Source organism: Rhodamnia argentea, chromosome 2, assembly GCF_020921035.1.
Source record: "Rhodamnia argentea isolate NSW1041297 chromosome 2, ASM2092103v1, whole genome shotgun sequence".
Classification (NCBI taxonomy): Eukaryota; Viridiplantae; Streptophyta; class Magnoliopsida; order Myrtales; family Myrtaceae; genus Rhodamnia; species Rhodamnia argentea.
This window is the reverse complement of record NC_063151.1, coordinates 25,355,201-25,379,415: the sequence shown is the minus strand read 5'-3', so window position 1 is coordinate 25,379,415 and position 24,215 is coordinate 25,355,201. Positions and strand designations below refer to the sequence as shown.

At 40.2% G+C, this 24,215-nt stretch overlaps 2 protein-coding genes across 2 annotated transcripts; both read right to left on the bottom strand.

Annotated features, from left to right (window-relative positions):
- Nucleotides 1–671: 671 nt before the first annotated feature.
- On the bottom strand, nucleotides 672–3,618 carry LOC115737506 (SNF1-related protein kinase regulatory subunit gamma-like PV42b). The gene is made up of 4 exons (XM_048273513.1): nucleotides 3,563–3,618; nucleotides 2,794–3,450; nucleotides 1,768–2,122; nucleotides 672–1,403 (listed from the first exon to the last, which is right to left on the bottom strand). Exons 1-4 carry the CDS (start codon nucleotides 3,616–3,618, stop codon nucleotides 1,065–1,067), a joined length of 1,407 nt encoding a protein of 468 aa, XP_048129470.1. The 3' UTR covers nucleotides 672–1,064.
- LOC115737505 (pre-mRNA-processing-splicing factor 8A) lies at nucleotides 3,469–15,426 on the bottom strand. Its single transcript, XM_030669659.2, has 25 exons — nucleotides 14,925–15,426; nucleotides 14,178–14,301; nucleotides 13,987–14,079; nucleotides 13,369–13,759; nucleotides 12,196–12,682; nucleotides 11,307–12,097; nucleotides 11,088–11,173; nucleotides 10,748–10,930; nucleotides 10,320–10,634; nucleotides 9,929–10,233; nucleotides 9,392–9,846; nucleotides 9,173–9,299; nucleotides 8,815–9,056; nucleotides 8,588–8,711; nucleotides 8,329–8,518; nucleotides 8,123–8,230; nucleotides 7,732–7,985; nucleotides 6,819–7,542; nucleotides 6,466–6,720; nucleotides 5,892–6,365; nucleotides 5,258–5,419; nucleotides 4,976–5,173; nucleotides 4,425–4,703; nucleotides 4,092–4,334; nucleotides 3,469–3,891 (listed from the first exon to the last, which is right to left on the bottom strand). The coding sequence occupies exons 1-25, from the start codon at nucleotides 15,176–15,178 to the stop codon at nucleotides 3,700–3,702; spliced, it is 7,056 nt and encodes a 2,351-aa protein (XP_030525519.1). The 5' UTR covers nucleotides 15,179–15,426; the 3' UTR covers nucleotides 3,469–3,699.
- Nucleotides 15,427–24,215: the final 8,789 nt, after the last annotated feature.

Here is a 24,215-nt window from a genome sequence, read left to right as displayed (position 1 = left end):
AACTTCCCTTAATTAGCTTGTAACCCCATTTAATCACCTCCAAATTAGTGCAACTAAGGGAGTGGAAAGAGTGAAAAGGTGGGAAAGGGTCGCTTTCCCCATCAACCGGCATTGACCAATTTCTTACGACGACTCTCGCTGACGTCCACCAATGAAGAAATCTCGTAATTAGCCTACGTGGCCTAAATGAATAAGCCAGGTATGGACTATCAATTGGGTCCCTAGCCTCTTTAATTAATTGAAGATGGTTGGTCACTCATCAAAATTGCTCTTCTTGGCAAGATTGGAACGAGAAACAAATCTTATGGGTTAGGGGAAAGACCTAAACAGAGTCAAGGAAGGGCACCAATGGAAAACTACTATATTTCGACGAGCTTCATTTCGAAAGATTTGTTCCTTGTTCGACTCTCTTAAAATAATTTTAACTAGATGATTTCATTGTAAATGATTCGAGGCACGATAACTCGTCGATTTACCACGTACCAATTTTAACTAGATAATTTCATCATAAATGATTCGAGACATGATAACTCGTCGATTTACCCACGTACCACAACACGACTTCTTTGCTGTAGCAAATACGTGACCACCCCATTTTGGAGTAACAAGGGAGTACAAAGGAAAACACATTTTGCGTGAAAGGGATACATCTCACCAAGAAATGAAAACCTCGTACGTTTTGAGACAAATCAACAAACAAATCGGCACTAACTGCGCCTTTTATTTAATGGAGCAGGTAACATTAAATTCAAACGAACGACGTTGGCGACACGGCACGAATGCGTGGGATCTTTACACCACCCATCTCAGCTTCACATGGAGCAACCTCCGGTCGTGTTTTTGGTAAGAAAATTGCCTCGACATCTCTCGTTTCACAAGCAAAAATTCCAGACCTCCTCAGCTCGATCTTTCATTTAAAATTATCTCATAGCCTAATGAAGTAGTGTGATTATTATCAAAACCGACTAATTAAAGCGCTAATGATGGAGACCATGACCTTAGAAATTTTTGGCACATCCTTGTCTTTACTCCTCGTACTTTTCTTGTCTTTGATCATACGCGCTCTAAGCGGACAGGATTGCAACCCTCAACGCTCGGATCATGCCGGTGAGGGAAACGACGCCGGTGAGCAACCCCTGCTCATCCACGACCCAGACCCTATGCACGTGATTGTCCACAGCCTTGTCCATTGCTTCCACGAGGGACGACCCGTCGGTGCACGTCATGTGCACTCTCAGCCTCGTGCCGCCCTCGCCGGGGGCGGCTGCGGTGTATAATGGGCTCTTCGAGATCTTCTCGGTGAAGTCCAGCACCATCGTGGACAACCAGGATCGCAGCGTGGCCAAGTGACACCCCCTCAGATCAGTCGCCGAAAATGTGCCCATCAGCTTCCGACCCTGGCCCTGAACATTGCGACATGCTCTTGTTGGTTAATTTGGGTATTTTTAACAACTTGGGACAGCTTCCCAACTTAATAGCAAAACAGCAGACACGGAAGCAATGCAAGACATCTCTTCTGATGCCGAATTGGCGAATTCGATTAGTTGCTCATCAAGCCGTTAACCAAGACTTTGAAATTATGTATAAAGCCGATGTTCTGTAGCACATTTCGGATATCTGGGTCTATGATTAGTCATAAAGTTCTCCCAAAACAGAGGAAGACTTTAAACACGGCTTCTTAATCTACTCTTCGACTGTCAAACTCGGTACAATTCACACGGAAAAGAAACGAGGATAATCAGAAAGGACAAGGATGTGCATACTCACTTCTAGATCCAAAAGCTGGCTGTGATCATGCTCAAATTCCTCCGAAGCAACTATGGGAACAGCATTAATCATAGCGGCCCTCATGCACTTGATGGCCTCGAAAACTTTGGTTCGGTCTGTAATCGCATAAACATTCCGACTGATGGCCCCTAATTCCCTGATGGAGCACGTTACAATGCCTTCCATCTCAGAGGAATTGTCCTTCAAGAACCGGACCACGTCCATTTGAGTAAGCATTCCATAGGAAGGGGCAGACTCCACTAGCTCGACTCCTGGAATATTCTCAATGCGGCTGTCTATTGGCACTAGGGCTCTGTGGATTCCTTTGCTAAGCACTTCCATACAATCCAGGATGCTGCATCGTGCAACGGTAACAAATCTCAAAAAGTTTCAAGGATTTATGATGTAGTAGGAGCATAAGCGTCGGAAGGATATCAGTAGCTAGCTCCAAAATGAACTGTAAACCGGGAAACCGTTCCATCTATTGGTACCCTATTTCAGAAGACACGTATCCAGATTACTAGTATCCGGAAATAAAAGAGAGTGGCCGTAGCGTATGTGTTCATCCAAGCTGCAAATTGCCTAGATCGCGACTCCATCGAGACCAAAATAATGATCAACTACTGCATATACTTCTATCATCGATTGATTCATAACAAGACGAGGAATGCCGCTCGAGTCTGCCTATTACAGTACCTCGTCTCGTCCCACCACACGAACCATTCAGCTTGACCAATATGTTTCTGTGCACACACCCTAGTCCAATGTACTCGATCAAAGTGTTCGCTATTCCAATCATAGTAATATTATGTTCTCTTTTTCATAACTGATGGTCATTAAATGATCCCCCAATCACTTTGATACAGGACCTGGCCACCATGCAGACAATACCTAAAGACAAGTCCAATTAGGAAACCATTTTTTGCCCACGGTACTGACGAATATAAGAACAATCACTCATCTACTTCCCCTAAACATAACATAGAGCTTGTCAAAAAGCTCAAGCCGAAAGCTCATTGAACTCACCTAGTATTAGGATTAAATGTCCAGAGACTGAGCCCTTCAAGATTATGCCCGATGATGGCCGAAACCGGGGTGGCCATCTTCTTCTCTAAATCGCTCTGGTCATCACTTGCTTTCTCAACACCATCATCATCTCCTCCTATGTGAGCCGGTATATCAAGCATGGTCACTATTCCTATGTACTGCTTCCTTACGGTGCCGGTCTCCTGGCCGGCCTCCATGATCATGGACCCGCCTGCCCCGATCCAGCGCCCTGGCGGCGCAGCCACCAGCACCGCCAACACGCGGTTGGTGACAAGTGCGTTCATGGTCTCGGTGAGCGACGCCGTGTGGGGGACGTCCACGAGCTGACTCTTGTGCAGGATCAGGTCTCTGACTCGCCGTTCTATCAGGCGTTGCTTGGCCGTGGAGGATGATGAACCGTTGGGGCTCTGTCGCGCGATTGCTTGCATGTTCGTTTTGGTGGTGGTGGTGGGTTTTGGTCGAGTTTGCGAGTGTCGTGTGGGCACATGGAGTGGAATTGAAGGAGCTCGCGAGAAGGTTGAAGAACATAGCAGCGTGCGGAGGCTTTGCAATTCTTTTATGTTGTACGTGTCGAAGAGACTTGGGCGTGACACTTCAAAATCGTACAGCTTTTGCCACGTGGGCCGTTGCAGGGAACTTGAAGAAATTAATATAGATCAACACGTGGAGCTGCTATTTCTCATTTTTTTAAACTAAAAAACTAGCTCTTGCTGACTATAGTTACGTATCATACATACATCGCTCTCACAAGAGAGCGAGATACAAGCTTACAACAGCTGCTGTTGCAAAATTTTCGGGAGCCATCTATTTGGGCGGGTACAGGGCAACAAAAGGTGGCTTTCAACATCCAAAACACAACCCGAAAGGAGTTTACTACAAAGAACACTAAGTAAATGTGTCTTCACGGTCGCCCTCCGCGGTGTCGCCCTCTTCCATGTTGCTGAACTCCAGGAAGTGAGTGGGCCTGTGGTCCTCGTGATAGTACTCTCTCGGCGTCCCCAGTTTCATTCCGTACTTCATGCTTGACGTGTGCTTCACACCCATGAAGTTGTAGTTCCACGGGCCATTATCCGGCATCTACGTTAAAAGCAGAAAGTAAGATAGGTAAGTGGTTCCGTCTTTACCAGTAAGAACTATTATATTATTGCTAATTGATCTCCAAGGTCTGATAAATTTAGGTCCGTGAGCATGCGACCGAATGGGACACTTCTAACAGGATATGTAAATTATGTTCCGTGAGAAGCATTTGTAACATTCTCATGATCCTTAGTTCTTACCATGTAAAAGCCGAGGAACCTGTCGCTCAGGAGCATCTGAACCTTCTCGTAGTGAGTCGGAAGGTATCCAGCAGGATTGCTTCCGGTGTCTTTATTCAGACGCCCCCATTCATAACCTGAAGGGGTGAGCTTGTAAGCAGTCAATGAGCAGGAACCTGGCGTGAAACTGCATGTCAGGATAATGCACTTCTCGCCATCCCATTGCTTGTTGTTCTCCAGAACCCGAGCATGGTTGGTTAGATCCTACAGAAGTAAAGCAGTGCAAGTGAGATCACAAGACTCCTTATATTAATTCACAAGATCAGCAGACACCGAATGAGCACTTGATCATACTTGAGGTGATAACTGTGGAAGCTCATTTGGTTGTGTGTGCATCCACCCCAACGGCTCCAAGTCATTTAGGAAATCATGCTCAGGGAGTGAACTTGGAAGGTTCACTTGCTGATGTGTTCCCCATTGAGGTGGCATCGCAATACAGCGAATTTCTTTGACCTGAGGATTATCGGGCGGGCTTATACCATACAAGTACCCAGCAATCTGAGTTCGCAGATCTGCTATGCAGATAAATTTCTTCAATATATTCTTGGGCATGATATAAGTATATCCCGTCTCCTGCATCACCAAGTGGAAAGTGTATATAAGTAATAGCAAAAACTATGACATTTTGCTACCTTACTCTGTCTTTATAAGTTCCTTAGAATTCCGTAACCTCTATACACGCAGATGGAGTACAAATTGGACCTTTTCCCTTAATTTTCACCCATCAAAGTGGTAGTCAGACCCACCAATAACACAAGGTCAGAAGGTGCGTAATGCTTCCCTTTTAATTGCCTACCAAAAGAATTACCCAATTAAATGTTAAGAAGATTAGGGCATGAACATACCTTAATGTCCTCTGAATTAACATATATGTGGTTCACTCGAAGATAAAGATTGGTCGCTGATATAGCCCTCACACGCCAGTCAGTCTTGGACCCAAATGCAGCTTGTTCATAAGGACTTGTAGTGGTCACAATCAGTTCATCGCCATGTACATTGGTGGTCCTTGTTGTGACTGCCGTAAGCTGACTGGCTTCTTTTGCCTGAACATATATTACCAAGTAAGAACTAGGCCAGAGACACAGAACAATACTTCAAGACTTCTACATAATTAAGAGACAGTCTACCTGTTTCTCAATTTCCGCAATTTGCTGCCTCTGTTGTGATGGAGGGGTAATCTCAGCACCAAGTATGATATCACGAATCTCAGACTGTGTGAGTGCTGAAGTATTCACGTTGTTCTTCTTTGCATAATCTGAAAGAATCAAGTCTCTCAAGGCTACTTCAACCTGCACATGAGAAAGTATACTTGAACTGTCATTATACAAAGTAAAACAGGAGGAAATAAGTTATAGCTAAATTAGCACAGAGTAAAACAAAAATATATTTTTTTTTTTGTTAAAAAAGTAACCATTCTAACAGAAGAGAATACAGGAGGTTTGTTTACTTATACCAGCCAAATGATTGCAACATCAACCAGCAATTTAAGGCAAATATCAAGAAGAAAACTTATACATGAACTTCCAATAATACAAATACATGATATCCTGAACATTATGATTTCACATATATGCATGCCATTATCAGAAAGAGGTGAAATATTGTCCTTAAAACCGAAAAAACTGCAGCCATACATTATCATTCTAATATTTAGTAGAAAAAAGAGCAACATTTCTGGCAAAATTTGCAACCCATATCACAAAGCAGATGATCTCATTCGACTAGTCTCACAAGTAGAAGAAAGTAAAAGAATAGCATTACCTTCATCCACTGATCATCTGTGAGAGACGGCCAAATATGATGAGGTTCAGTGACAATTGTCTTATCGGGCTTTAGTAACATTTTAGCCTTCTCATTGTTCACATGAAGAGCACGGAGAATCAAAATGAGACGAGAGAATGCAGTGTAGGATGATATGCTCTTCAGCCAGTCGTCATATATGTTAAACAGAACCATTTGAGGCTCTGTTGCCTTCAAAATCAGATCACCGAATTTTTCTATTTTCAAGCAAGCTTGGAATGGTAGTTGCAGCTCACTTCCTTTAATAACAATATTGGGGAAATCCAACAAGTGAACCTCCAAAGGATCAAGCATCCCCTTCCGAGTGACGATGATCTGCTTTGGTTGTTCTTCAACAGGTAAAGAACGCACAAGAGCAGCCACTTCTTCTGCTGTTTTCCACTTGGCCAGCTGACCTAGACGCTTTTGCCCAGCCCAAACACTTGTATGAATGACCTGTATGATCAAAGTACATCAAAGTCAGTAAGCTAAGCTCTCACTGTCCCACATGGATAAAAAGAGAAATTATTTCCAATGATGTTCCAATATGACAAACCTTCAGGAAAAGCTGGCCAGTCCTTGGATTAAATATGAAAATGGCACCATTGATGGGCTTTGTAGTCAGATTTCCCTCGAATGTCTTGTGAATTGTGACACGATAGACATTAGTGTCATCAACGAACCATATTATTTGATTACTGAAAATCTCTCCATAATTCTGAGATGACAAATATGGCTCTGTAGGCTCTGAAGAATAGAGCTGCAAACCTTTCCTTATGCGCTCTCGGAGAACATACAATGCTGGATTTGACTGCACAAAGGACATACAATGATCATTTAGGACAATCAACAAATAGAATTAGATAAATACAATCCACACAACTTTTGCACTACATAATGGTAAATTACCTTCATAATCTTATTCATAGCCTGTGCAAGCAGTGGTTTGGAACCGGGAAACCAATTACCAAATGCAGAATGCAAGTTATAAGCAAGATCAAGTCCAATCATAACACCAGTTGGAGATGGATATATAGACATGTTATCCGTTGTATAGTCCATGAATTTGGCTCTCGTGTAACGCTCAATATCGTGAGAATCATAATCTCCCCAGCGAAGCTGCACATCTATCCAATACTTATTGCTTGCTTTTTGGTCAAAAACGTCCTTAGATTCAGCCACAAGACTGGGCTTCGACATTGGCCATCTATGAGCAGCAAAGAGGAGAATGTCAGCACAAGAACTATTCATTTTGTAACTCTTCCTTGGGTGGATAGTTTCCTTCTGGACGGTTTCAATTTCCAATGCATCCAACTCCTGGTCGAGAACTTGGCAAAGATCCATAACTACACTCTCATGGATCTTTTGCCACAAATGAGCACGGAATATCTGGATTAGAGATATCTTCAAAGTAGGAATCTTCCCATGCATAAATATCCCAGTGAGATCCAACTGCACTTGGAAACCCACATAAACATTTGCTCGATTAATTGTAGGCGACCACCACAAGGTGAACCTACGATTTGGAATCTGGTTCAGACCAGATCTCTGTGCATTTGTCAACTTTTTGTACTTCATCGACTCTTCAAAACCCGATGCCTTTTCCCAAAAGAGACCTTCCCATGTTGGAAAGCTGGAATTTCAAGGATAAAAAAGTTAGTATGCACTTCGATACCAATAAATCTATTAGTCAGAAATAGATGGAAATAATATATGCAAGCCCCAATTTTAGACAGAGGCATCAAAATTTTCCATTGGACTATTATGCTCCTCGATAAAGAATAAAGACATGAGCTAACGGAACAGTGATCTCCAAACTTACTATGTTCCTTTGAACAAGGTGTGCTCCAGGATCCCTTCAACACCTCCAAGAGCTTGGATAACATCAGTCCGATAGTTATTCAAGTTCCAAAGTTTACCATCGTGCCTTTGGTGTGTCCACCAAAAAGGGTTTTGTTTCAGGACCTGGTACTGCTTGAAATCAGTCCGTACCCTCCATCCTTTGTCATACGCAAGTGTATGCCTATCCTTCTGAAACAGTGTATTTATACGAGGTATCCCCCTGTCCCATGAATCCTAAGAGAAAAGGCAGGAAATTTCCTTAAGCATAACACAATCAAAAATATAAATCAGAAGTTCAATTCACCTACTGAACTTAAAAACTATAAACAAAAAAGATAAACATATAGGGAGCAACAAATTCTAATGCTCACCTCCAAATCCTCCAACGTCAAACGCCTGTTTTGTGCCTGTGCTTCTTGCCTCTTCAAGGCATATTCAGCCCATACTCGCTGTGAATCAATGAACTCACTTTCCCATGGCTGTGAAAAATTTAGCGTCACCACAAGAATTAGAAAACGCATAACATATGACCTCATCCAACTGAAAGTAATTACAGAGGGCATAAATCAAGTTATACCTGTATGTAGCGATAGAGATTAGGTATCAATTGGTCCTCCTCATGACTCATTCCACTTCTAAAATGGGTTACGCCAACATCAGTTTGCTTGCTGTATCGAAGATCGCTTTGCGGAATCAATATATGACCCATTGACAGCATACCAAGACCTCCAATTTCCTTCGGAGTGTAGAAAATGACAGGAGGAAACCTGAATGAAAGCGAAGAATTAAAATTCCAATTGCACTTTCGCTAACTTGTCAGATGATAAAACAATTACCTGCTAGGCATTTTAGAATTCAATCCAATCTTGATACGTGTTTGGATTTTGTTCTCGCATTTGACCAACAAATCCAAAAGCTCTTGTGTATGGACAGTAGCTTCACGGAAGTATGTCATGAGTCCTGCATGATACATAAAATTCACGAAGGAGAAGATATTAACATTCCCATTAACAAAAATTGATTACTGAAAATGAAGAAAAGGGTATCAAACAACGATAAATACCTATGAGGGCAGTATTCCATTTGTTAACAATCTTGGTGAATGTCGTCGACCCAGAGGACATCAGAATTTGTCTCACGCGATTCTCGAAAACTTTCATATGTTCATCATCAACCCGCAAAAATGCAACTGCTGTCCGTTCTTTGGTCTGCTCATTTTGCAAATTCCAAACGCCATCCCTGGTATTGCTAAACGCTTCCTGCGTCATTCTTATCTTCGGCAGTATGCGGACTTCAAACCCACACCTAAGCATCAAAAAGAAATGCATGCATCATATGATTGTTAGTTGGAAACAAGTCGGAAACAACTCTAATTCAATCTGAAGACAAATGCAGTCTAGGCAAATTTTAGAAATACATACATGCTGAATAGCAAGTTGGGATTGTCCTTGCTGTAAACAGAAACAAAACTGTTCTCCCACTCCAAGGTTGTAATACTTCTAGGAAGACGATTCTTCATGTCCCAGAAAACACTTCTCCCAAGATTAACTGAAAAAAAAAAGTCCAAAGATATCTTAGTAATTCTGACATCTCAGAATACAAACAGATGGATAGTCATAAATTGAAGATGAATTCATTACCATCATGTTTCATAAGCCTCATCCTTGCATCTCTGGGCCAGCATTTCTTGTTATTGTATCCCACCATGTTTTCGTTATTGGGGTCAGGATGTTCAGTAAGGTACCGCTGGATAAGGTCACGGGCCTCCTCATGAGTGAATCTAAACAGGATATGAACTTTGTCTATGTAGCGAGAATACAACCGAATGGGATGTCTGGTCTCAACTTTCGTGTCCCAAAAAGTAATGAACTCATTTGGCATCTGCGGTGGACCAGCAATCTCACTGGCTCGTGTCAATCCCAGAAGCAGTAGATCCAACACGAGTCCATAATACTGGACAACAAAAGAAGCAAACTGAAGTCCCCTTATAAGACCATAAGAGTTTGTATGGCTCATATCCTTGTAAGAAAGGACAACGTTGTTTTTCGCAGTTACATAATCAGCAATGTTGTGATCGAGAACTAAGCGAAGAAGCCTGCAACATTGCACAGAAACCACGTTAGTTACAGCACAGGGAATACAAATGACATCACAAACAAAAGACTGCAGAAGATTACCTATTTAACATAGTCAAGTCAATCTTTTCAAAGAACTTCTCAAACTTGGTTTGAAGCATGACTACACACTGCCCTTCACTTGTATCCCATACACCCTGTAAGTTATTTATACCCTGACACCACTTATAAACTAAGAGCGGAGGTGGTTCTGAATCTGCAGGCTTAATCCAGTTAGGAAACAGATGACGTTTATCGCCTTCATACCACAGATACTGGTCAAGATATGCATCAGTAATCTTCTCAAGAGGCTCAATCTCATATACAGGAATCAAATAGCTATACAGGTCCATAAACTCAATGCCCACCTGCAAAAAAAAAAAAAAACAGTCAAATCCGAGCGAAATGGAGAATAATATGATCAAACCAGCCTATGATGTCATGGAAAACTTACTTCTTTAAAGGCACGCTGTGTAAGTAAGTGACGCTTTATTCGTGACAAAGCTTCATGAGGATTATCATATGCTTGTTCAATGAGACCCAACTCCTCCCTCTGCAACTGATTCAATCTCACGGCAACACTGTAAGATTCCTTTAACCTCTCTAGAGCCAAAATAAGCAGCTTTGTATCATGCTTGTATGACAACGGAGGGAAAGGAATGGGGGAGAACTTTCTTGATTCCAACCAGTGCACAGTCGTGGTATAAATTGCCACAGCTTCTTCTGGTGTGACATATGGCCCATCTTTCAGATAATTATGTTGTCGTTCCTGCAGTAGCGAAAATAGATCACGTGATTGATTCGGAATCGGACAAGTGCAACCACAAATAATGGAAGTTACACCTAGTAACCATCGACATGAACTATAACCCAAAAACATACCTGCTCAGCCTTCAACCAGAGGCGAGTCAATCTTCCAAGATTTTTCCGACACACAGTCTTATCAACTGTTGCACCTCTTCTTATACGTTCACGATTATAATGCGCCACGTTTGTCCACCAATCAGCTTTCGATTTAACATAACGAAGAATCATGTTCTCAATGGGAACTGGAAGACCAGGAACCTGTGGATGATCAAGATAAGGCAAGAAAAGCATAAAGATAAAGCAAGGCATGACAATACGTGCAGATAAAAAAACAGAGAATAGCACACTGATTCAATTCAATACTATTTAATTTTTTTTAAAAAATAAGAATAAAAACAGTTTCCCACAACAGTACCTTCCAAGGAATATTGGCTTTCCAGCAGCGCCATGCTTCACTAAGATGCTGCAAAATGGTCCTCGCTTTATTCTGCTTAATGCCCTCTACAGTACAACAAAATAAGATCACACATTAGACGCACCGAAAGGTACATAATCCAGCTATGAAACAACAAATCAAACTGTGTGGGCACAGACATGTAACGGTATGATGATTGGTGAATGATCATGTCATTACCTGGCATGGCATCAAGAACATCATGCATAACGGCAGCTCGAAGCTCCAGATCAAAATGACTTTCCACCCGTTGCTTTGTTACAGTCTTGGCGACCCCTTTTGAATGGCGTCCTTCAAACTGACGCGCCAATAAGTTCCCTAACCACCTTTCAAGCAAAGGTACTATACCACGCAGAAAGAACAGCCACACCCTCCACATTGGTGCCCAGAAACCACATCCAGGTCCCTTCCCCACGGGACCCGTATTGAAGCGATAGTAAATTAAGTGCTTCAGGTCTTTACACATCCTAATCTGCCTCATCAGTCGATACTTATATCGATACATGCCAGTCAACTGTCCAACATGTGAAAACGTATACTGTAAACCATCAGCCAATTGGAATGCATCCACATTCCCTAGCCTGAACTGTACATTGGCATCAACCACAAGCTTTGTAAGACGCAGAATCTCACGACAGAGATGAAATGCATTGCCAAAACGTGATTTCTTCCTTTCTTTTGTCGTGAGAGTCTTCACTGGCTTAAGATTGAAATTGTAGTCAAGGTGAAGATAGTTCAAATTCTTCCTGTGTATCAACAGATTCAACATGTTGTAACCCTGTTTACATACTTGCAGGCCCGCCTCTGCCCAATCCAGCTCAGTAGTCTGGAAAAACTTGGTTGCCTGAAGAGACCGGAACAAATGCTTCTTCTTCTGAGCCTTAGGAGGTCGATGATGTAGCTCATTCAAGACGAAACATTTCAGCAATTTTTGATAGCTGACTCGAACTTTCACGGGATATGTTGGAGGACTGTGCATAAGAAAATAAAAATGACACATTTAGATTCCTATGCTAGATGTAAGAGAATCAAACATCAAAAAAATTCTCTAAAACAATGAAGACATTACCAGTGCTCCTTGTACCATTCTGACACAAGGGGTATATCTTCAGCCCGCCGCATGCGCCCGGATCTTGTGTTGAAAGGACGTGGCGCAAATAATAATGAGATTCCAGCAGCTGTGGTGTCAGTATAGAGCTGGGTATCACTCAGCAGAGGTTCAACTCCTTCGGGCAAGGAGAAATCATCCTCATCCTCATCATCATATGCCTTCTTCTCGCGGCGCTCCTTGTTAATGCTGGTAATAGGATGAATCAAAGGATCATAATAGAAAGCTGGTAAATCGGGATCCTCAGTCTTTATATACATGACCATGGGAGTATGGTATATACAAAGCTTTACTTTCCGAGGCCTATTGTTGTAAAGATGTGGAAATGCAATCCTGTATTCTGTCCTGAGAGGAGAACGAATAATGAGTTTGTTAATGTCATTGAACTCATTCCAATCCTCATCTCCCTTTTCCATATCCCGGTACAGTGGCTCAAACTTAGGACCTCCTGCAAGAAGAAGATTGTCAAACCTTGAAATTTAACTTAAATATTAACATGCAATGTATCATGTCTCAAGGGAATATCGCATACACAGCAGAAAATAAAGCATTGAAGAGCGAAAAGTCGCTACAACTTGAGACATTGATAAAACTTTATTTTGGCATGGCTGGCATTCTCACTACTTCTATCGGTCGTCTAATTTCATACTAAAGAGCAACGCCATATTGAAAGAAATCTTGAAAAAAAGAAAAAAGCAGTAAAATCCTGATTCCCAAGCTTCAAGCACACAATGAGCTATGCAAGAGACAGTTTCATACACAACAAGAAAGCAACTTAATTTCTCACACAATGAAAATGGACCTCCCAGGAGACATCCTCAATTGGCCCCATCGAGCATCTCTTATTAATAATATTGATCTATGTACGTCTCATGGCATCTTTGCATGAACATTGACCACAATGATCCAAGAATGACTTATGCAACTAGAAGTTCAAACACAATGTTTCAACTCTATGCTACCTCCAACTTCCAGACGGTACCGTCAATAGTTTTAATTCGTAAAGAAACAGCAATGTAGGATCTATAATTAATTTCTACCTTCCCGTCCATAGCACTAAAAGTACACACTCTTCTGCAGAGAGATAAAAAGTTGCAAAGACAAAAATCCCCAAGCTCAGCGCGAGAAGCATACCTGGTATGCACATGTTCAGTGCTTTGGCAGTGAAAAAGGATTCCATATCAAACAGATAAAAGTAGTTGCGGTCAATCAAATCAGAAAGAAGCTGCCCTGCTAGCCGATGGAGGGTGGCCATAATTGGCAGAGAAAGATGCCACTTCCGATAACTCGGACCATTTATGAGCTTTGTTTTCACAAGAGGCTTATGGTCATAAAACCAAGTACATACAGCTGAATCTTCTTCTTCATCTAACTCTAACTGAATCGGTTCCAGAGGATCAACATCCAATAGATTATCAGCATAATCCAGAGGAGGTTCCTCATCATCAAAAGGTGGAAACCGCATTCTCTTGAAATGCCTTCTATCCCTTTTCTCCCTTCGCATCATGATCCACATTGTACCCCACTGAAAAATTAGTCCAAAATATGCGTAAGAGAATCACACCAGAGATTTTAAACAATAAGAAGTAAACATTTAAACCTAAAAGAAAATGGTCATGTTCCCTGAAATGTAAAGTATCACCGAGGAAAAAGTACCGTATACAAGATAAGCAAACAGTTGAAAACTCTACCAATTAATACAAAAGAAGAATCTGGAAAATAATAGAAGAACATGATAAAATCAAAACATACCTGAGCTAAATAGATGGGCTCAACAACCCAAGGTATTTCATTGACAAATGTTATTGCCCCGGTGATATGGTATAAAACCTTCACGTCACGAACCTGCACCAACACAAACAGTGAAATTTAATTCGACCTAGGAACCATGAAGACTCAAACTTCGATGAACTAGTTTCAGGCAGTGAGGGGAAAATAACTACCTGCTCCCATGGCATGGGCATGTTTTCTAGGAGCTTATAAACTGCATGAGGAACAAACTTCAAAGCTCCAAGGTAAACACGTTTATCATGGCGATATTTTTTAGAGGACATGTCCCCATGGTCCCTGCAACAATTGCAAAAAGCTTCTTAGCAGTATATTTTCCAATAAGATAGCTGGAAACAAAAGCTAGAGGCCAATTTTAAGCCAATATCCAAATTCGACATGAGAAGAGCTTGCTAATGATATACGAAATGGAACATGACTCTAACCGAAACACACACCGTGCCAACAGTGCTATCACTATAAGATAAAACCAGCAAGTGAAAACCTAGGGGTATAAAACCTAGATAGTAGTACTATGAAGATTTTCCGTAGTATAATCTTCTAGTGAAAAGCAAAATCATCTCCATCGCCCCAAATAGACCCTGCATATCAAACTTGAAGGCCGTCTAAGAAATGACAGAGAGACGAGCCCTTGACCTAAACCCTATGCAATCGGACAACAAATACAACCCCTACAACTCGAAAACATCATTTACAGAAACCCAAGAAAATCACATACCCAACAAAAGGAACAACATATTTAAGCACCATCGACACCAGAGAACTAAAAAGTGACCACAAAACCAGCCAAAATCACCAACTTTCGAGAGAAAATCATCAATGGAACACATGGCTCATAACAACAGAATTCCACCAAAACGGCAAAAAGTACTTATCAAGCAAGGATCCAGAAGAGAACTCACCGAATAATCTTCCTGACGTGCTCGGGAGGCATGTCCTCCTTCTGCGTCTCCACGAACCCGAACTTCCTCTTGTCCCCGTACCGCTTCGAGTTGAGCTGCATCCATTTCCGCGCCTTCTCCTCGAGCCTGGCCTCGGCCTCCGCGGGCGAGGGCAGGACGGTGTACGAGGGCTGCGGCGCGGGCGGCGGGGGGATCGCGGAGGGGCCGCTGGTCCCCGGCGGAGCAATCTGGCCGCTGCCGGCGTTGTTCCACATGATTCGAAAACCCTAGAAAAACCCTCCGGCAGGTCGAGCGCCCGACTCCGTACACGGAGCTGCGATGCGAGCTGAGCGTGGAGGGGGAAGATCGAGAGGGAAGAATGGCGGTTCGAGATAGCTCGAGGCTATTACTGAGAGTTACGCGCGGCCGCGTCGAATGGCGCGACTCTGTACTCTGTACTGTGTCTAGTGTTGCGTTAGCTCTCTCTCTCTCTATAGAGAAACGAGAGAAGGAGATCTGTGAAACCTTCGGCCCAAGGGGAGCCAGAGGTGCTTATATTGGGTCCGACTCCGAAAGACGGAGGCGGTTTTGCGGGTGAGGACCGCCTTAGGTATAAAGGGGTCATGGACCGGATCTTCTATTTCGCGCTTTAACTTGACAACGGCCCATTTGTTATCGGCCCATCAATTTACGCGATTGCTCCTCAATTTATAGGGATCATACCGGGCCGGTTCCGGCTCCGAACCGGAACCGGCGATTCCGGGCTGGTTCCAGGCTGATTAATTCCGATTTCTTTTTTAATTTTAATTGTTAAAATAATAAATAATAAAATGAACATAATAAATTGTAAATTATAAAATATAATCAAATTGTACATTGTAATAAAATGTGGGGAAAAAAAAGAGAGAGGAGGAATGGACTTGAACTTAATGAATTATCATTAAGCGCCTACATATCTTCTTGGGGATAGAAGAATCAAAGCCCATGTAGTTCTTTTACATTTGATAACCCCAACTTACCTCGTCGTCAATCGTCGCTACCCGTTGTAGTACCTGTGGCGGTGGTATCTCCAATATCATCGCTAAAAAATTTGTGTTCACGATCCAACTCTTGGTATCGATATTTCGCCCTCGTCCAATCGTCGACACAAGCTTGAGCTTCCACGGACTTCGGGCTTAATCTTGAACGGCGAGAGTTCAAAATTAATCCTCCATCGCTAAATGTTTGTTCAACCGCAACCGTTGAAAAAGGGGTTGCTAATATCCGACGAGCGATGAGGGCGAGAACTAGATAATCGCTTTGGTGACTCTTCCACCACTTTAGGATTTCGAAATCAGTACTATGTTCTGCATCACGAAACTCAAATTGAGTGGTTAAATATTTTTCTAATTCGGAAATACTACATGTTGCCCCTTTTTATTTTTTTTGCCTACTCTTGAGCATATTATACCCTCTACTAAGTGAACTACCACATTCGCTACGTGAGGCAGTAGATTGTAAAGATCCAGAATCATTTAAACCATATCTACTACAAAATTCTCCATATAATACCACGATAGATTCTTTAACATCTCCTAGTATATTTGAAATATTTATTGAATCTTCTAAATATAAACAATCATGATAATACACATTCAAATAATCTAGTAAACCGTCTAATTTAATGCGAGGATCAAAAACAATACCAACTAAATAGACAAGAGGAATTTGCAACTAATAATACAACCATTTTTCTCGCATTACTAAAATATTTCGACATAATTTGGTATTATTTTCATATTCACTAAAAACATTACCAATATTAACACACTCTATTAAAAATAAATGCGTAGTAGGATAATAAATACCAGATAAAGTTTTAGTAGCATCATTAAAAATTTTTAAAAAATCTAAATTTTTTTCGCAAACGTCCCAATGTTGAGGAAGTAAAGTAATTTCGGGAATATTTTGTAAAATAAACACACAAAATAAATCTTTATAATCAAAAGTTTGCCGAAGCAACTCGTACGTAGAATTCCAACGAGTCGGAATATCTTTTGGAAATCTTCTTGACCTTCTCCCATTTTGTTTACAAAATTTTCCCCATGATTTCATAAAATGGGGACGACTCCATAAAAATTTAATTGCACCATTTATTGGGGCGAGAGAAGTGTCAAGAGTTCGTAAACCATCTTGTACACATAAATTTAAAACATGACAAGCACATCTAATGTGAAAAAATTATCCACCAAAAGTGGGTTTGCAAATATTTTCTAATTCGGAAATAGAAGCGGTATTTGCGGCGGCATTATCAAAACCAATTGAAAATACTTTATTTATCAAATTATATTCTTCTAAAACTTTCCCAATTATTCTATAAATATTATGAGCGGAATGTCTTTCATCAAAAACTCGGAATGCAATAAGTCTTTTTTGAATAGTCCAATCGTCACATATCCAATGACACGTGACACCCGTATAAGAATGAATTTGCCAAGGATCACTCCAAATATCGCTACCTATATGCACACGTCTATTGAATTCCGCAAAAAATTTTGCTAAAAATTTTTTTCCTTTTTTATAAAGATGAAAAACTTCGCGTTTACGAGTATTTTTTGGAATAGTTGGTGTTTGCGGAACCAACGCAGTATTTATCAAATATTTCATATTAAAATTTTCACCAATATTAAACGGAGCATGATCAAGGGCAACATATTCAGTTAATGTTTATTTATAAAGTGCATCAGTGTAACGGAATATAGGATGAGGATTAGAAGTGGCGTACCCGGAAATTTGTTGTTACGTATTGTCGATTCCATCTTGCGTTGGATGTTTTTTCGTCAAATGCCGACGGAATGTTCCGTAGCCGTCTCCTTTCGTAAATTTATATGTTTGCGAACAATATTTATATTTTATATTATACTTATCTTCGCCTTCATCACGTACCTTGTCGAAGTGTAGCCACAAGTCGGATGTATTATCTCGGCCTTTCCATTCCGGCTCATTTGCCGTTGACGTTTCTTCGACACCGGTGGGAGGATGAAGACTTTCTTGTGTTGGGATGTGCTCGATATTCGGAATCGGGACATAGTTGATATTATCGTCATCGTCTTCCCAACATGCATACTCACGATGATTATATTGAGGAGTGGGATACTCGGAATCGGGACATAGTTGATATTATCGTCATCGTCTTCCCAACATGCATACTCACGATGATTATATTGAGGAGTGGGATACTCGGAATCTTTCATAGTCATCTTACCCTTGTCGGTATTTCTGCTTCCACTTGCCATTTTTGAGAGAATTGATCGGAAATCCGATTGAGAGAATTGAGTCGGGATTGAGCGAATTGAGAGAATTTGAGCGAATTGAGAGGATTTGAGAGAATTGTTGAGAGGATTTGTGAGAAAAATGAAAGAAAGAGGATAGGTATTTATAGGCCAAAAATAAAAATAATTCAATTTTTTTTTAAATAAAAGGCAACGGCCAAAGTGGCCGTTGGGGTTTGGGGGGTGGGGTGGAAGCGGGCTCGCGGGGGCCCGGGGCCGTGGGGGCAAAGAGCCCAACGGCTCTTTGCCCCACTAATACACTTTTTTTTTTAAATTCATGGGTCGGAACCAGCGGTTTCGGGCCGGTTCAGAAAATTATGGAACCGTGGGCCCGGTCAACAGGCCGATTCCGGGCCCACGGTTCCAAATGGCATTCTCTAGTTCTACACTTCTACTTCTTACCAAGCCCGTCTAAGAATTGTCGTCCAAGTTTAATGCAAATAGGTGTCGGAGAGACTAAGGTTGCTTAACGGTTTCGAATCACAAATTTTTCTATATTGGCAAAGGAAAATTTTCAATTTTGTTCGTAAATCGTGCCACTTTTCTTTTAAATTGCTCCACTTTTGTCGATCGAATCATCGCACTTTCGATATATCTAAACAAGTAAGTGAACTTAGTCTTAATTTTTTCTAATCAAATCTCTTTGGCACCCCATCTCCGATCAATTCTCGTCAAGGCAGCGATCGTGCCATGCCAAAGTATGAGGTGGAAAAAAAATTACCTGCATAAATAAGATGCAGTTCGACCTAAAAAAAAAAAAAGCAAGACGCAATGTAAAATGACCTTAAATTTTGACCTTAGCAAGCAATCATTGAAAAAATCAGTTTCATATCGTACTCTATCATTATTGTCAACTAGAATTGGTGTCATATTGGACCCAAAAAAAAAAAAAAGAATTGGTGTCATAAGGTATCGATTAGAAAGTTCGACGAGTTCTACTATTTTATCAGATAATTGAATATTCAAAAATTTAGTTGAAAAAAAGTACATAAATATCGGGACAATAGTACAACGTTTTTTTGAGTTGAATGATACGGTAACTTTAATATGGACGAAGACTGTCCAAAGGTATCCCATACGTACCTTCGAAATATAAGTCGCATACAAGTACGATGACTTAAATTCCATACACATGAGGTTTACACACAAACAAAACTACAATAAGCTTAGGAACTACGGCCTCAAAATTCACTTGATTTTGTATTTTTGGAAGTACTTCTATATCTTTTGTCGCTTTTATGCTAACTTGCAAGAAGCAAGAAGATTCTCAATCCGATAACCGCATTTTTGCTATGCTACTAATATTTTAACTTGCAATGCCATTTTGATCAATTTCTAAGATGAGACAACTACGAAAGTATCATGCGGGATAGACGATTCAATGCATTTTTTGTTTACAGGCTACCTCTTTAGTCATTCTACCTCTTTAATCATTCCCCAATTATTATACAATGTACAATTTTATAATAAATAGTTTTGCGGCATTGTTCCGTTGGTCCTCCCTCACTCCCAAGGCGTCATTGATCCTTCCAAGTGCCAGCAGCAATCCACCTCTGCTTGTGCGCCATCGGCCTCCGTTCATGCCACGAGAGAGCTTCCAAGTAGTAAGTACTGCTGAAACCCCATTTTTCTCCCGCGAATTCACGTGCCGGTGATTCAGTTCGTTCCGCATGTGAAATCCGGTGTTCCCACATTGATTGTTGGCTAGTGTTGCACTTTTCTAACTCTCACGATTCTTTTGATTGGAATTTGTTCATTTGCTTGGGGCGAGTGAGCGAGTGGATACTTTTGGGTTTAGATGACGTTGTGATTGGTTGATCGATAGGGAATGCGGGGCTAAGATATGATGATTTATAGGATGGGTATTATAACATTGACGTGAAGGAAGGAGTTAATCTACCGCCGAGAGTGATTGTGGACGCACGAAACCAGCGGAAATCTTCGGGTATGAACATTGTTGGGTGATGTTTACTAGTTTTGTGTAGACCTTAATAGCTTTGGATTGGTAATCTAGTCGAGGCAAGTATTTATAGTCAAAAACTTTTGTAATGAGTAAAAGAGTACTTGATTTCAGTCGATAAGAACCATGTGCTTGGAAAAATTTTATGGTGGAATGTAGTTTGTTATTTAGCTTTAACTTTTGACTTTTGAAGTAAACTAGTTCACTTGTTGCTGAAACGGAGTAGCAACAACGTCCAATGACAATCATTGGGTCATTCAAGATTATTTCGAACCAACCCACCATTGTTCTATGTATAAGTAAGCTAATCATCATGTAATTTGAACTTGTGGAGCATCAAATGTTGTGTTCACTTTACTTTTGCAAGCAGTGTTGATATTAGTGGTGGTTGACGGTGGCACATTATATATGATCGTGATTAGAATTTGCACATTATACCTGAGTTTCAAGTGTGCATCTTTCTTGCTTTTTTTGTACCTTTATAGATCTCTAACTATGCATTGAAATCTTTGTGCATTTGCTCTCTTTTTTACCATTTGTCAATTTCACATAACGAGGTCCTTTTTTTGGTACGAAGAGCTCATTGACTTTTAGTGTAATACATGCTTTTGATTTGTGTAGATTCTTAGTTTATTTTAGGCTCACTTAGGATTAGTTTGGAACATCCAACTTTATCCTGTTTTTCAGTCATTTTTTTGAACAACTTTTGTAATGAGTAGACGAGCACTTGATTCAAGTCGATGAGCACCATGTGCTTGGGCAAATTTTATGATGGAATGTGGTTTGTTGTTTAGCTTTAATTGTGAAATGGTTCGTTTGTTTGCTGAAATGGAATAATATAGCAATCATTAGGTCATTCGGTATTATTTCAAACCAACCCACAATTGTTATGTGTATAAGTAAGTCGATCATCATGTAATTTGAACTTGTTGAGCATCAGATGTTGTGTTCACTTCTCTTTGGCTTGGTCCATACATTATCATACCATTGCTTGTGTTTCTTTTGTGAATCATAGTTTCATAAGTTAATAATGTGCAATTTTTCTCGACGATTTTCGGAAAGAAAAATTATGTATTCTGTGGATGATGTGCTTTTGCAAGCGGTGTTGGTATTAGTGGTGGTTGACGGTATTATATTCGATTGTGACTAGAATTTGCACATTATATCTAAGATTCAAGTGTGCCTCTTTCTTACTTGTTCCGTGCCTTTGTATATCTGTAAATATGCATTGAAATCGTTGTTCATTTGCTCTTTTTTTTATACCATTTGTCAATTTCGCATAACGATGTCTTTTTTGGTACGAAGAGCTCATTGATTTTTAGTGCAATACATGCTTTTGATTTTTAGTTTAGTTTGGACCATTCAACTTTACTTAGGGGTGAGCATGAGTTGGGTAGGTCGGATCCATACTTAGACCCCGAAACCGACCATGTTATAACCGATTTCTAGTTTTTAGAACCGAGAACCGACCATATTTGTCTTGGAACCTATTTTGGAATAGACCCCATTTTTCGATCTTGTTTCGTGGTCTATCCGAGAACCTGTTTTCCTTTTTTTTTTTATCAAAATAATATGAGTATCGATGAAATGAGCAACAAAAATTACAATCCACCAAAAACAACAATCCAAAACATAATAATAAATAATAGTATGATTCACCAAAAGCAACAAATCCCGATATGAAAAATAAAAGTTATAATCCACCAAAAGCAACAAGGATCCTCCAGAACGCTAAATTAACATAGTGCAAGTCTTTCTATCGCACTTCAATTTTCGTTGTATCCATTAAAAAAGAACCTAAATTGTAGGATCCAAGTAACATCTTAAAAGACACCACATTAGGCGCACATGAACCAGCACAAGAAAAACTCAAACACCATGGGCACAAAATTAGAATCATCAATGAGGAGACATCAGAACCGGAGCTGTATAATTTTTAACCGCCCCCACAAGAACAATCCGGGGAAAGAAAGTAAGAATAGTAAAAGATCCCGAAGAACAAGTCCACCGAGCATAAATCCTCATCCAAGAGTGATATCACGAGCCAATTCACTTGGTACGAAATCTCTCGCGAAGACCGGAAATTCATACATAAAGAAAAATAAAAAAGGAAACCTTGCTCTAGAGACAAATGCAAAAGTGCCGATCGATGAAGTCTATTTACTTACCACAAAATCATAGTTTCCACAAAATGAAGTCTATTTACCAATGATAATCTCTTCGGCAAGACAATCCAAATCTAAAAACCAAAAAAGATATTAGAAAAATACTAATTCAATAAATAGATATGCGAATGAATTACAAGAGAAAGAAATATACACAACTTACTCTACTCAAATTTTTCCACATTCTCGATGCACTCTTCAACATTAATCGGCATGCGAATAGCTCTCAACCAATCTTGAGTGCAAATCAAACCTTTCACCACTCTAGGAGTCAAAGAGCTTCGAAAGCTATCAAGCATACAGCCTGATATACTAAAAGTCGACTCCGAAGCAATGGTAGTTAGGGGAATAGACAAAAATCCCGAGCCATTAATGATAAGATTTTGTACTTTGGCCCAAGACTCTTCCACCACATCTAAAGGTCAAGATTAAGGACATCTTCACTTTCAGCTTCAAGATACCGATCAAGCTCAAATTTTTTTGTCATCGAACGCATTTTTCTTCACATGAAGAAACCTTTTTTGCCAAACTTGGATGTCATGGTCGATGTTACCTTTATTGTCACCACTATTGCAACCACTACTACTAGTACTCACACTCGAACTACCAAAATTTCATTTACTAAAAGAACCAACAAAGGATTGCTCATAAAATACAAACAAACTCTCAAAGGCAAGCTTCACCTTATCACGCATCTCATCAATTTTAGCTTCATCATCATACATTTGTCCATAAATGAACTTCACGTAATGTAATTTTTTTGTAGGATCCAATGCAACCACAATTAACACCATCATATTCACTTTATCCAAACTCCCATAGCACTTGTCGAACTTCTTTTTCATTTTTGTTTTCATAGCTTTAAGCTTAAGGTCCAACGCATTCGCTACATCATTCAAATATTTATACAAAAAAGCTGTCTTCTCAAAATACTCATTTGAAGCAACATATGAACTCCTTGACATCGGTTGGTGTTATGACATCGACATGAAGGAGGGAGCTATTCTGCTGTCAAGAGTGATTGTGACTAAGATATGATGATTTATAGGATGGGTATTATGACATTGGCGTCAAGGAGGGAGTTAATCTGCTGCCCAGAGTGATTGTAGACGCACGAAACCGGCGGAAATCTTCGTGTATGAACATTGTTGGGTGATGTTTACTGGTTTTGTGTAGACCTCAATAGCTTTGGATTGGTAATCTAGTTGAGGCAAGTATTTTTAGTTAAAAACTCTTGTAGAGTAATCGAGTACTTTATTTTAGTCGATGAGCACTATATGCTTGGGAAAATTTTATGGTGGAATGTGGTCTGTTGTTTAGCTTTAACTTTTGACTTTTGAAGTGAACTAATTCATTTGTTTGCTGAAACAGAGTAGCAACAATATCCAATGGCAGTCGTTGGATCATTCAAGATTATTTCAAACCAACCCACCTTTGTTTTGTGTATAAGTAAGCTAATCATCATGTAATTTGAACTCATGGAGCATCAAATATTGTGTTCACTTTACTTTAGCTTGGTATGTATGTTATTCTAACATCGTTCATGTTTCTTTTGTGAATCATAGTTTCAGAAGTTAATAATGTGCAACTTTTCTTGACGATTTCCAGGTAGAGAAATTTTACATTATGTGGATGATGTGCTTTTGCAAGTAATGTTGATATTAGTGGTGGTTGATAGTGGCACATTATATTCGATCGTGATTAGAATTTGTACATTATATCCAAGTTTCAAGTGTGCCGCTTTCTTATTTGTCCCGTGCATTTATATAGCAGTAAATATGCATTGAAATTTTTGTGCATTTGCTCTTTTTTTTTTTTTACCATTTGTCAATTTTACATAAAGAAATCATTTTTTGGTACGAAGAGCTCATTGATT

Excerpts from the sequence above, each read along its gene's own strand:
- LOC115737506 (XM_048273513.1), bottom strand. The coding sequence starts at position 3,618 with ATGGCTCCCGAAAATTTTGCAACAGCAGCTGTTGTAAGCTTGTATCTC. Across the intron at positions 2,123-2,793 it reads ACATTTAATCCTAATACTAG|CATCCTGGATTGTATGGAAG; the intron begins GTGAGTTCAATG and ends TGCACGATGCAG. Across the intron at positions 1,404-1,767 it reads GCCAGCTTTTGGATCTAGAA|GGCCAGGGTCGGAAGCTGAT; the intron begins GTGAGTATGCAC and ends CGCAATGTTCAG.
- LOC115737505 (XM_030669659.2), bottom strand. The coding sequence starts at position 15,178 with ATGTGGAACAACGCCGGCAGCGGCCAGATTGCTCCGCCGGGGACCAGC. Across the intron at positions 9,847-9,928 it reads GACTTGACTATGTTAAATAG|GCTTCTTCGCTTAGTTCTCG; the intron begins GTAATCTTCTGC and ends GCAATGTTGCAG. Across the intron at positions 6,721-6,818 it reads CTATGAATAAGATTATGAAG|TCAAATCCAGCATTGTATGT; the intron begins GTAATTTACCAT and ends TCCTTTGTGCAG.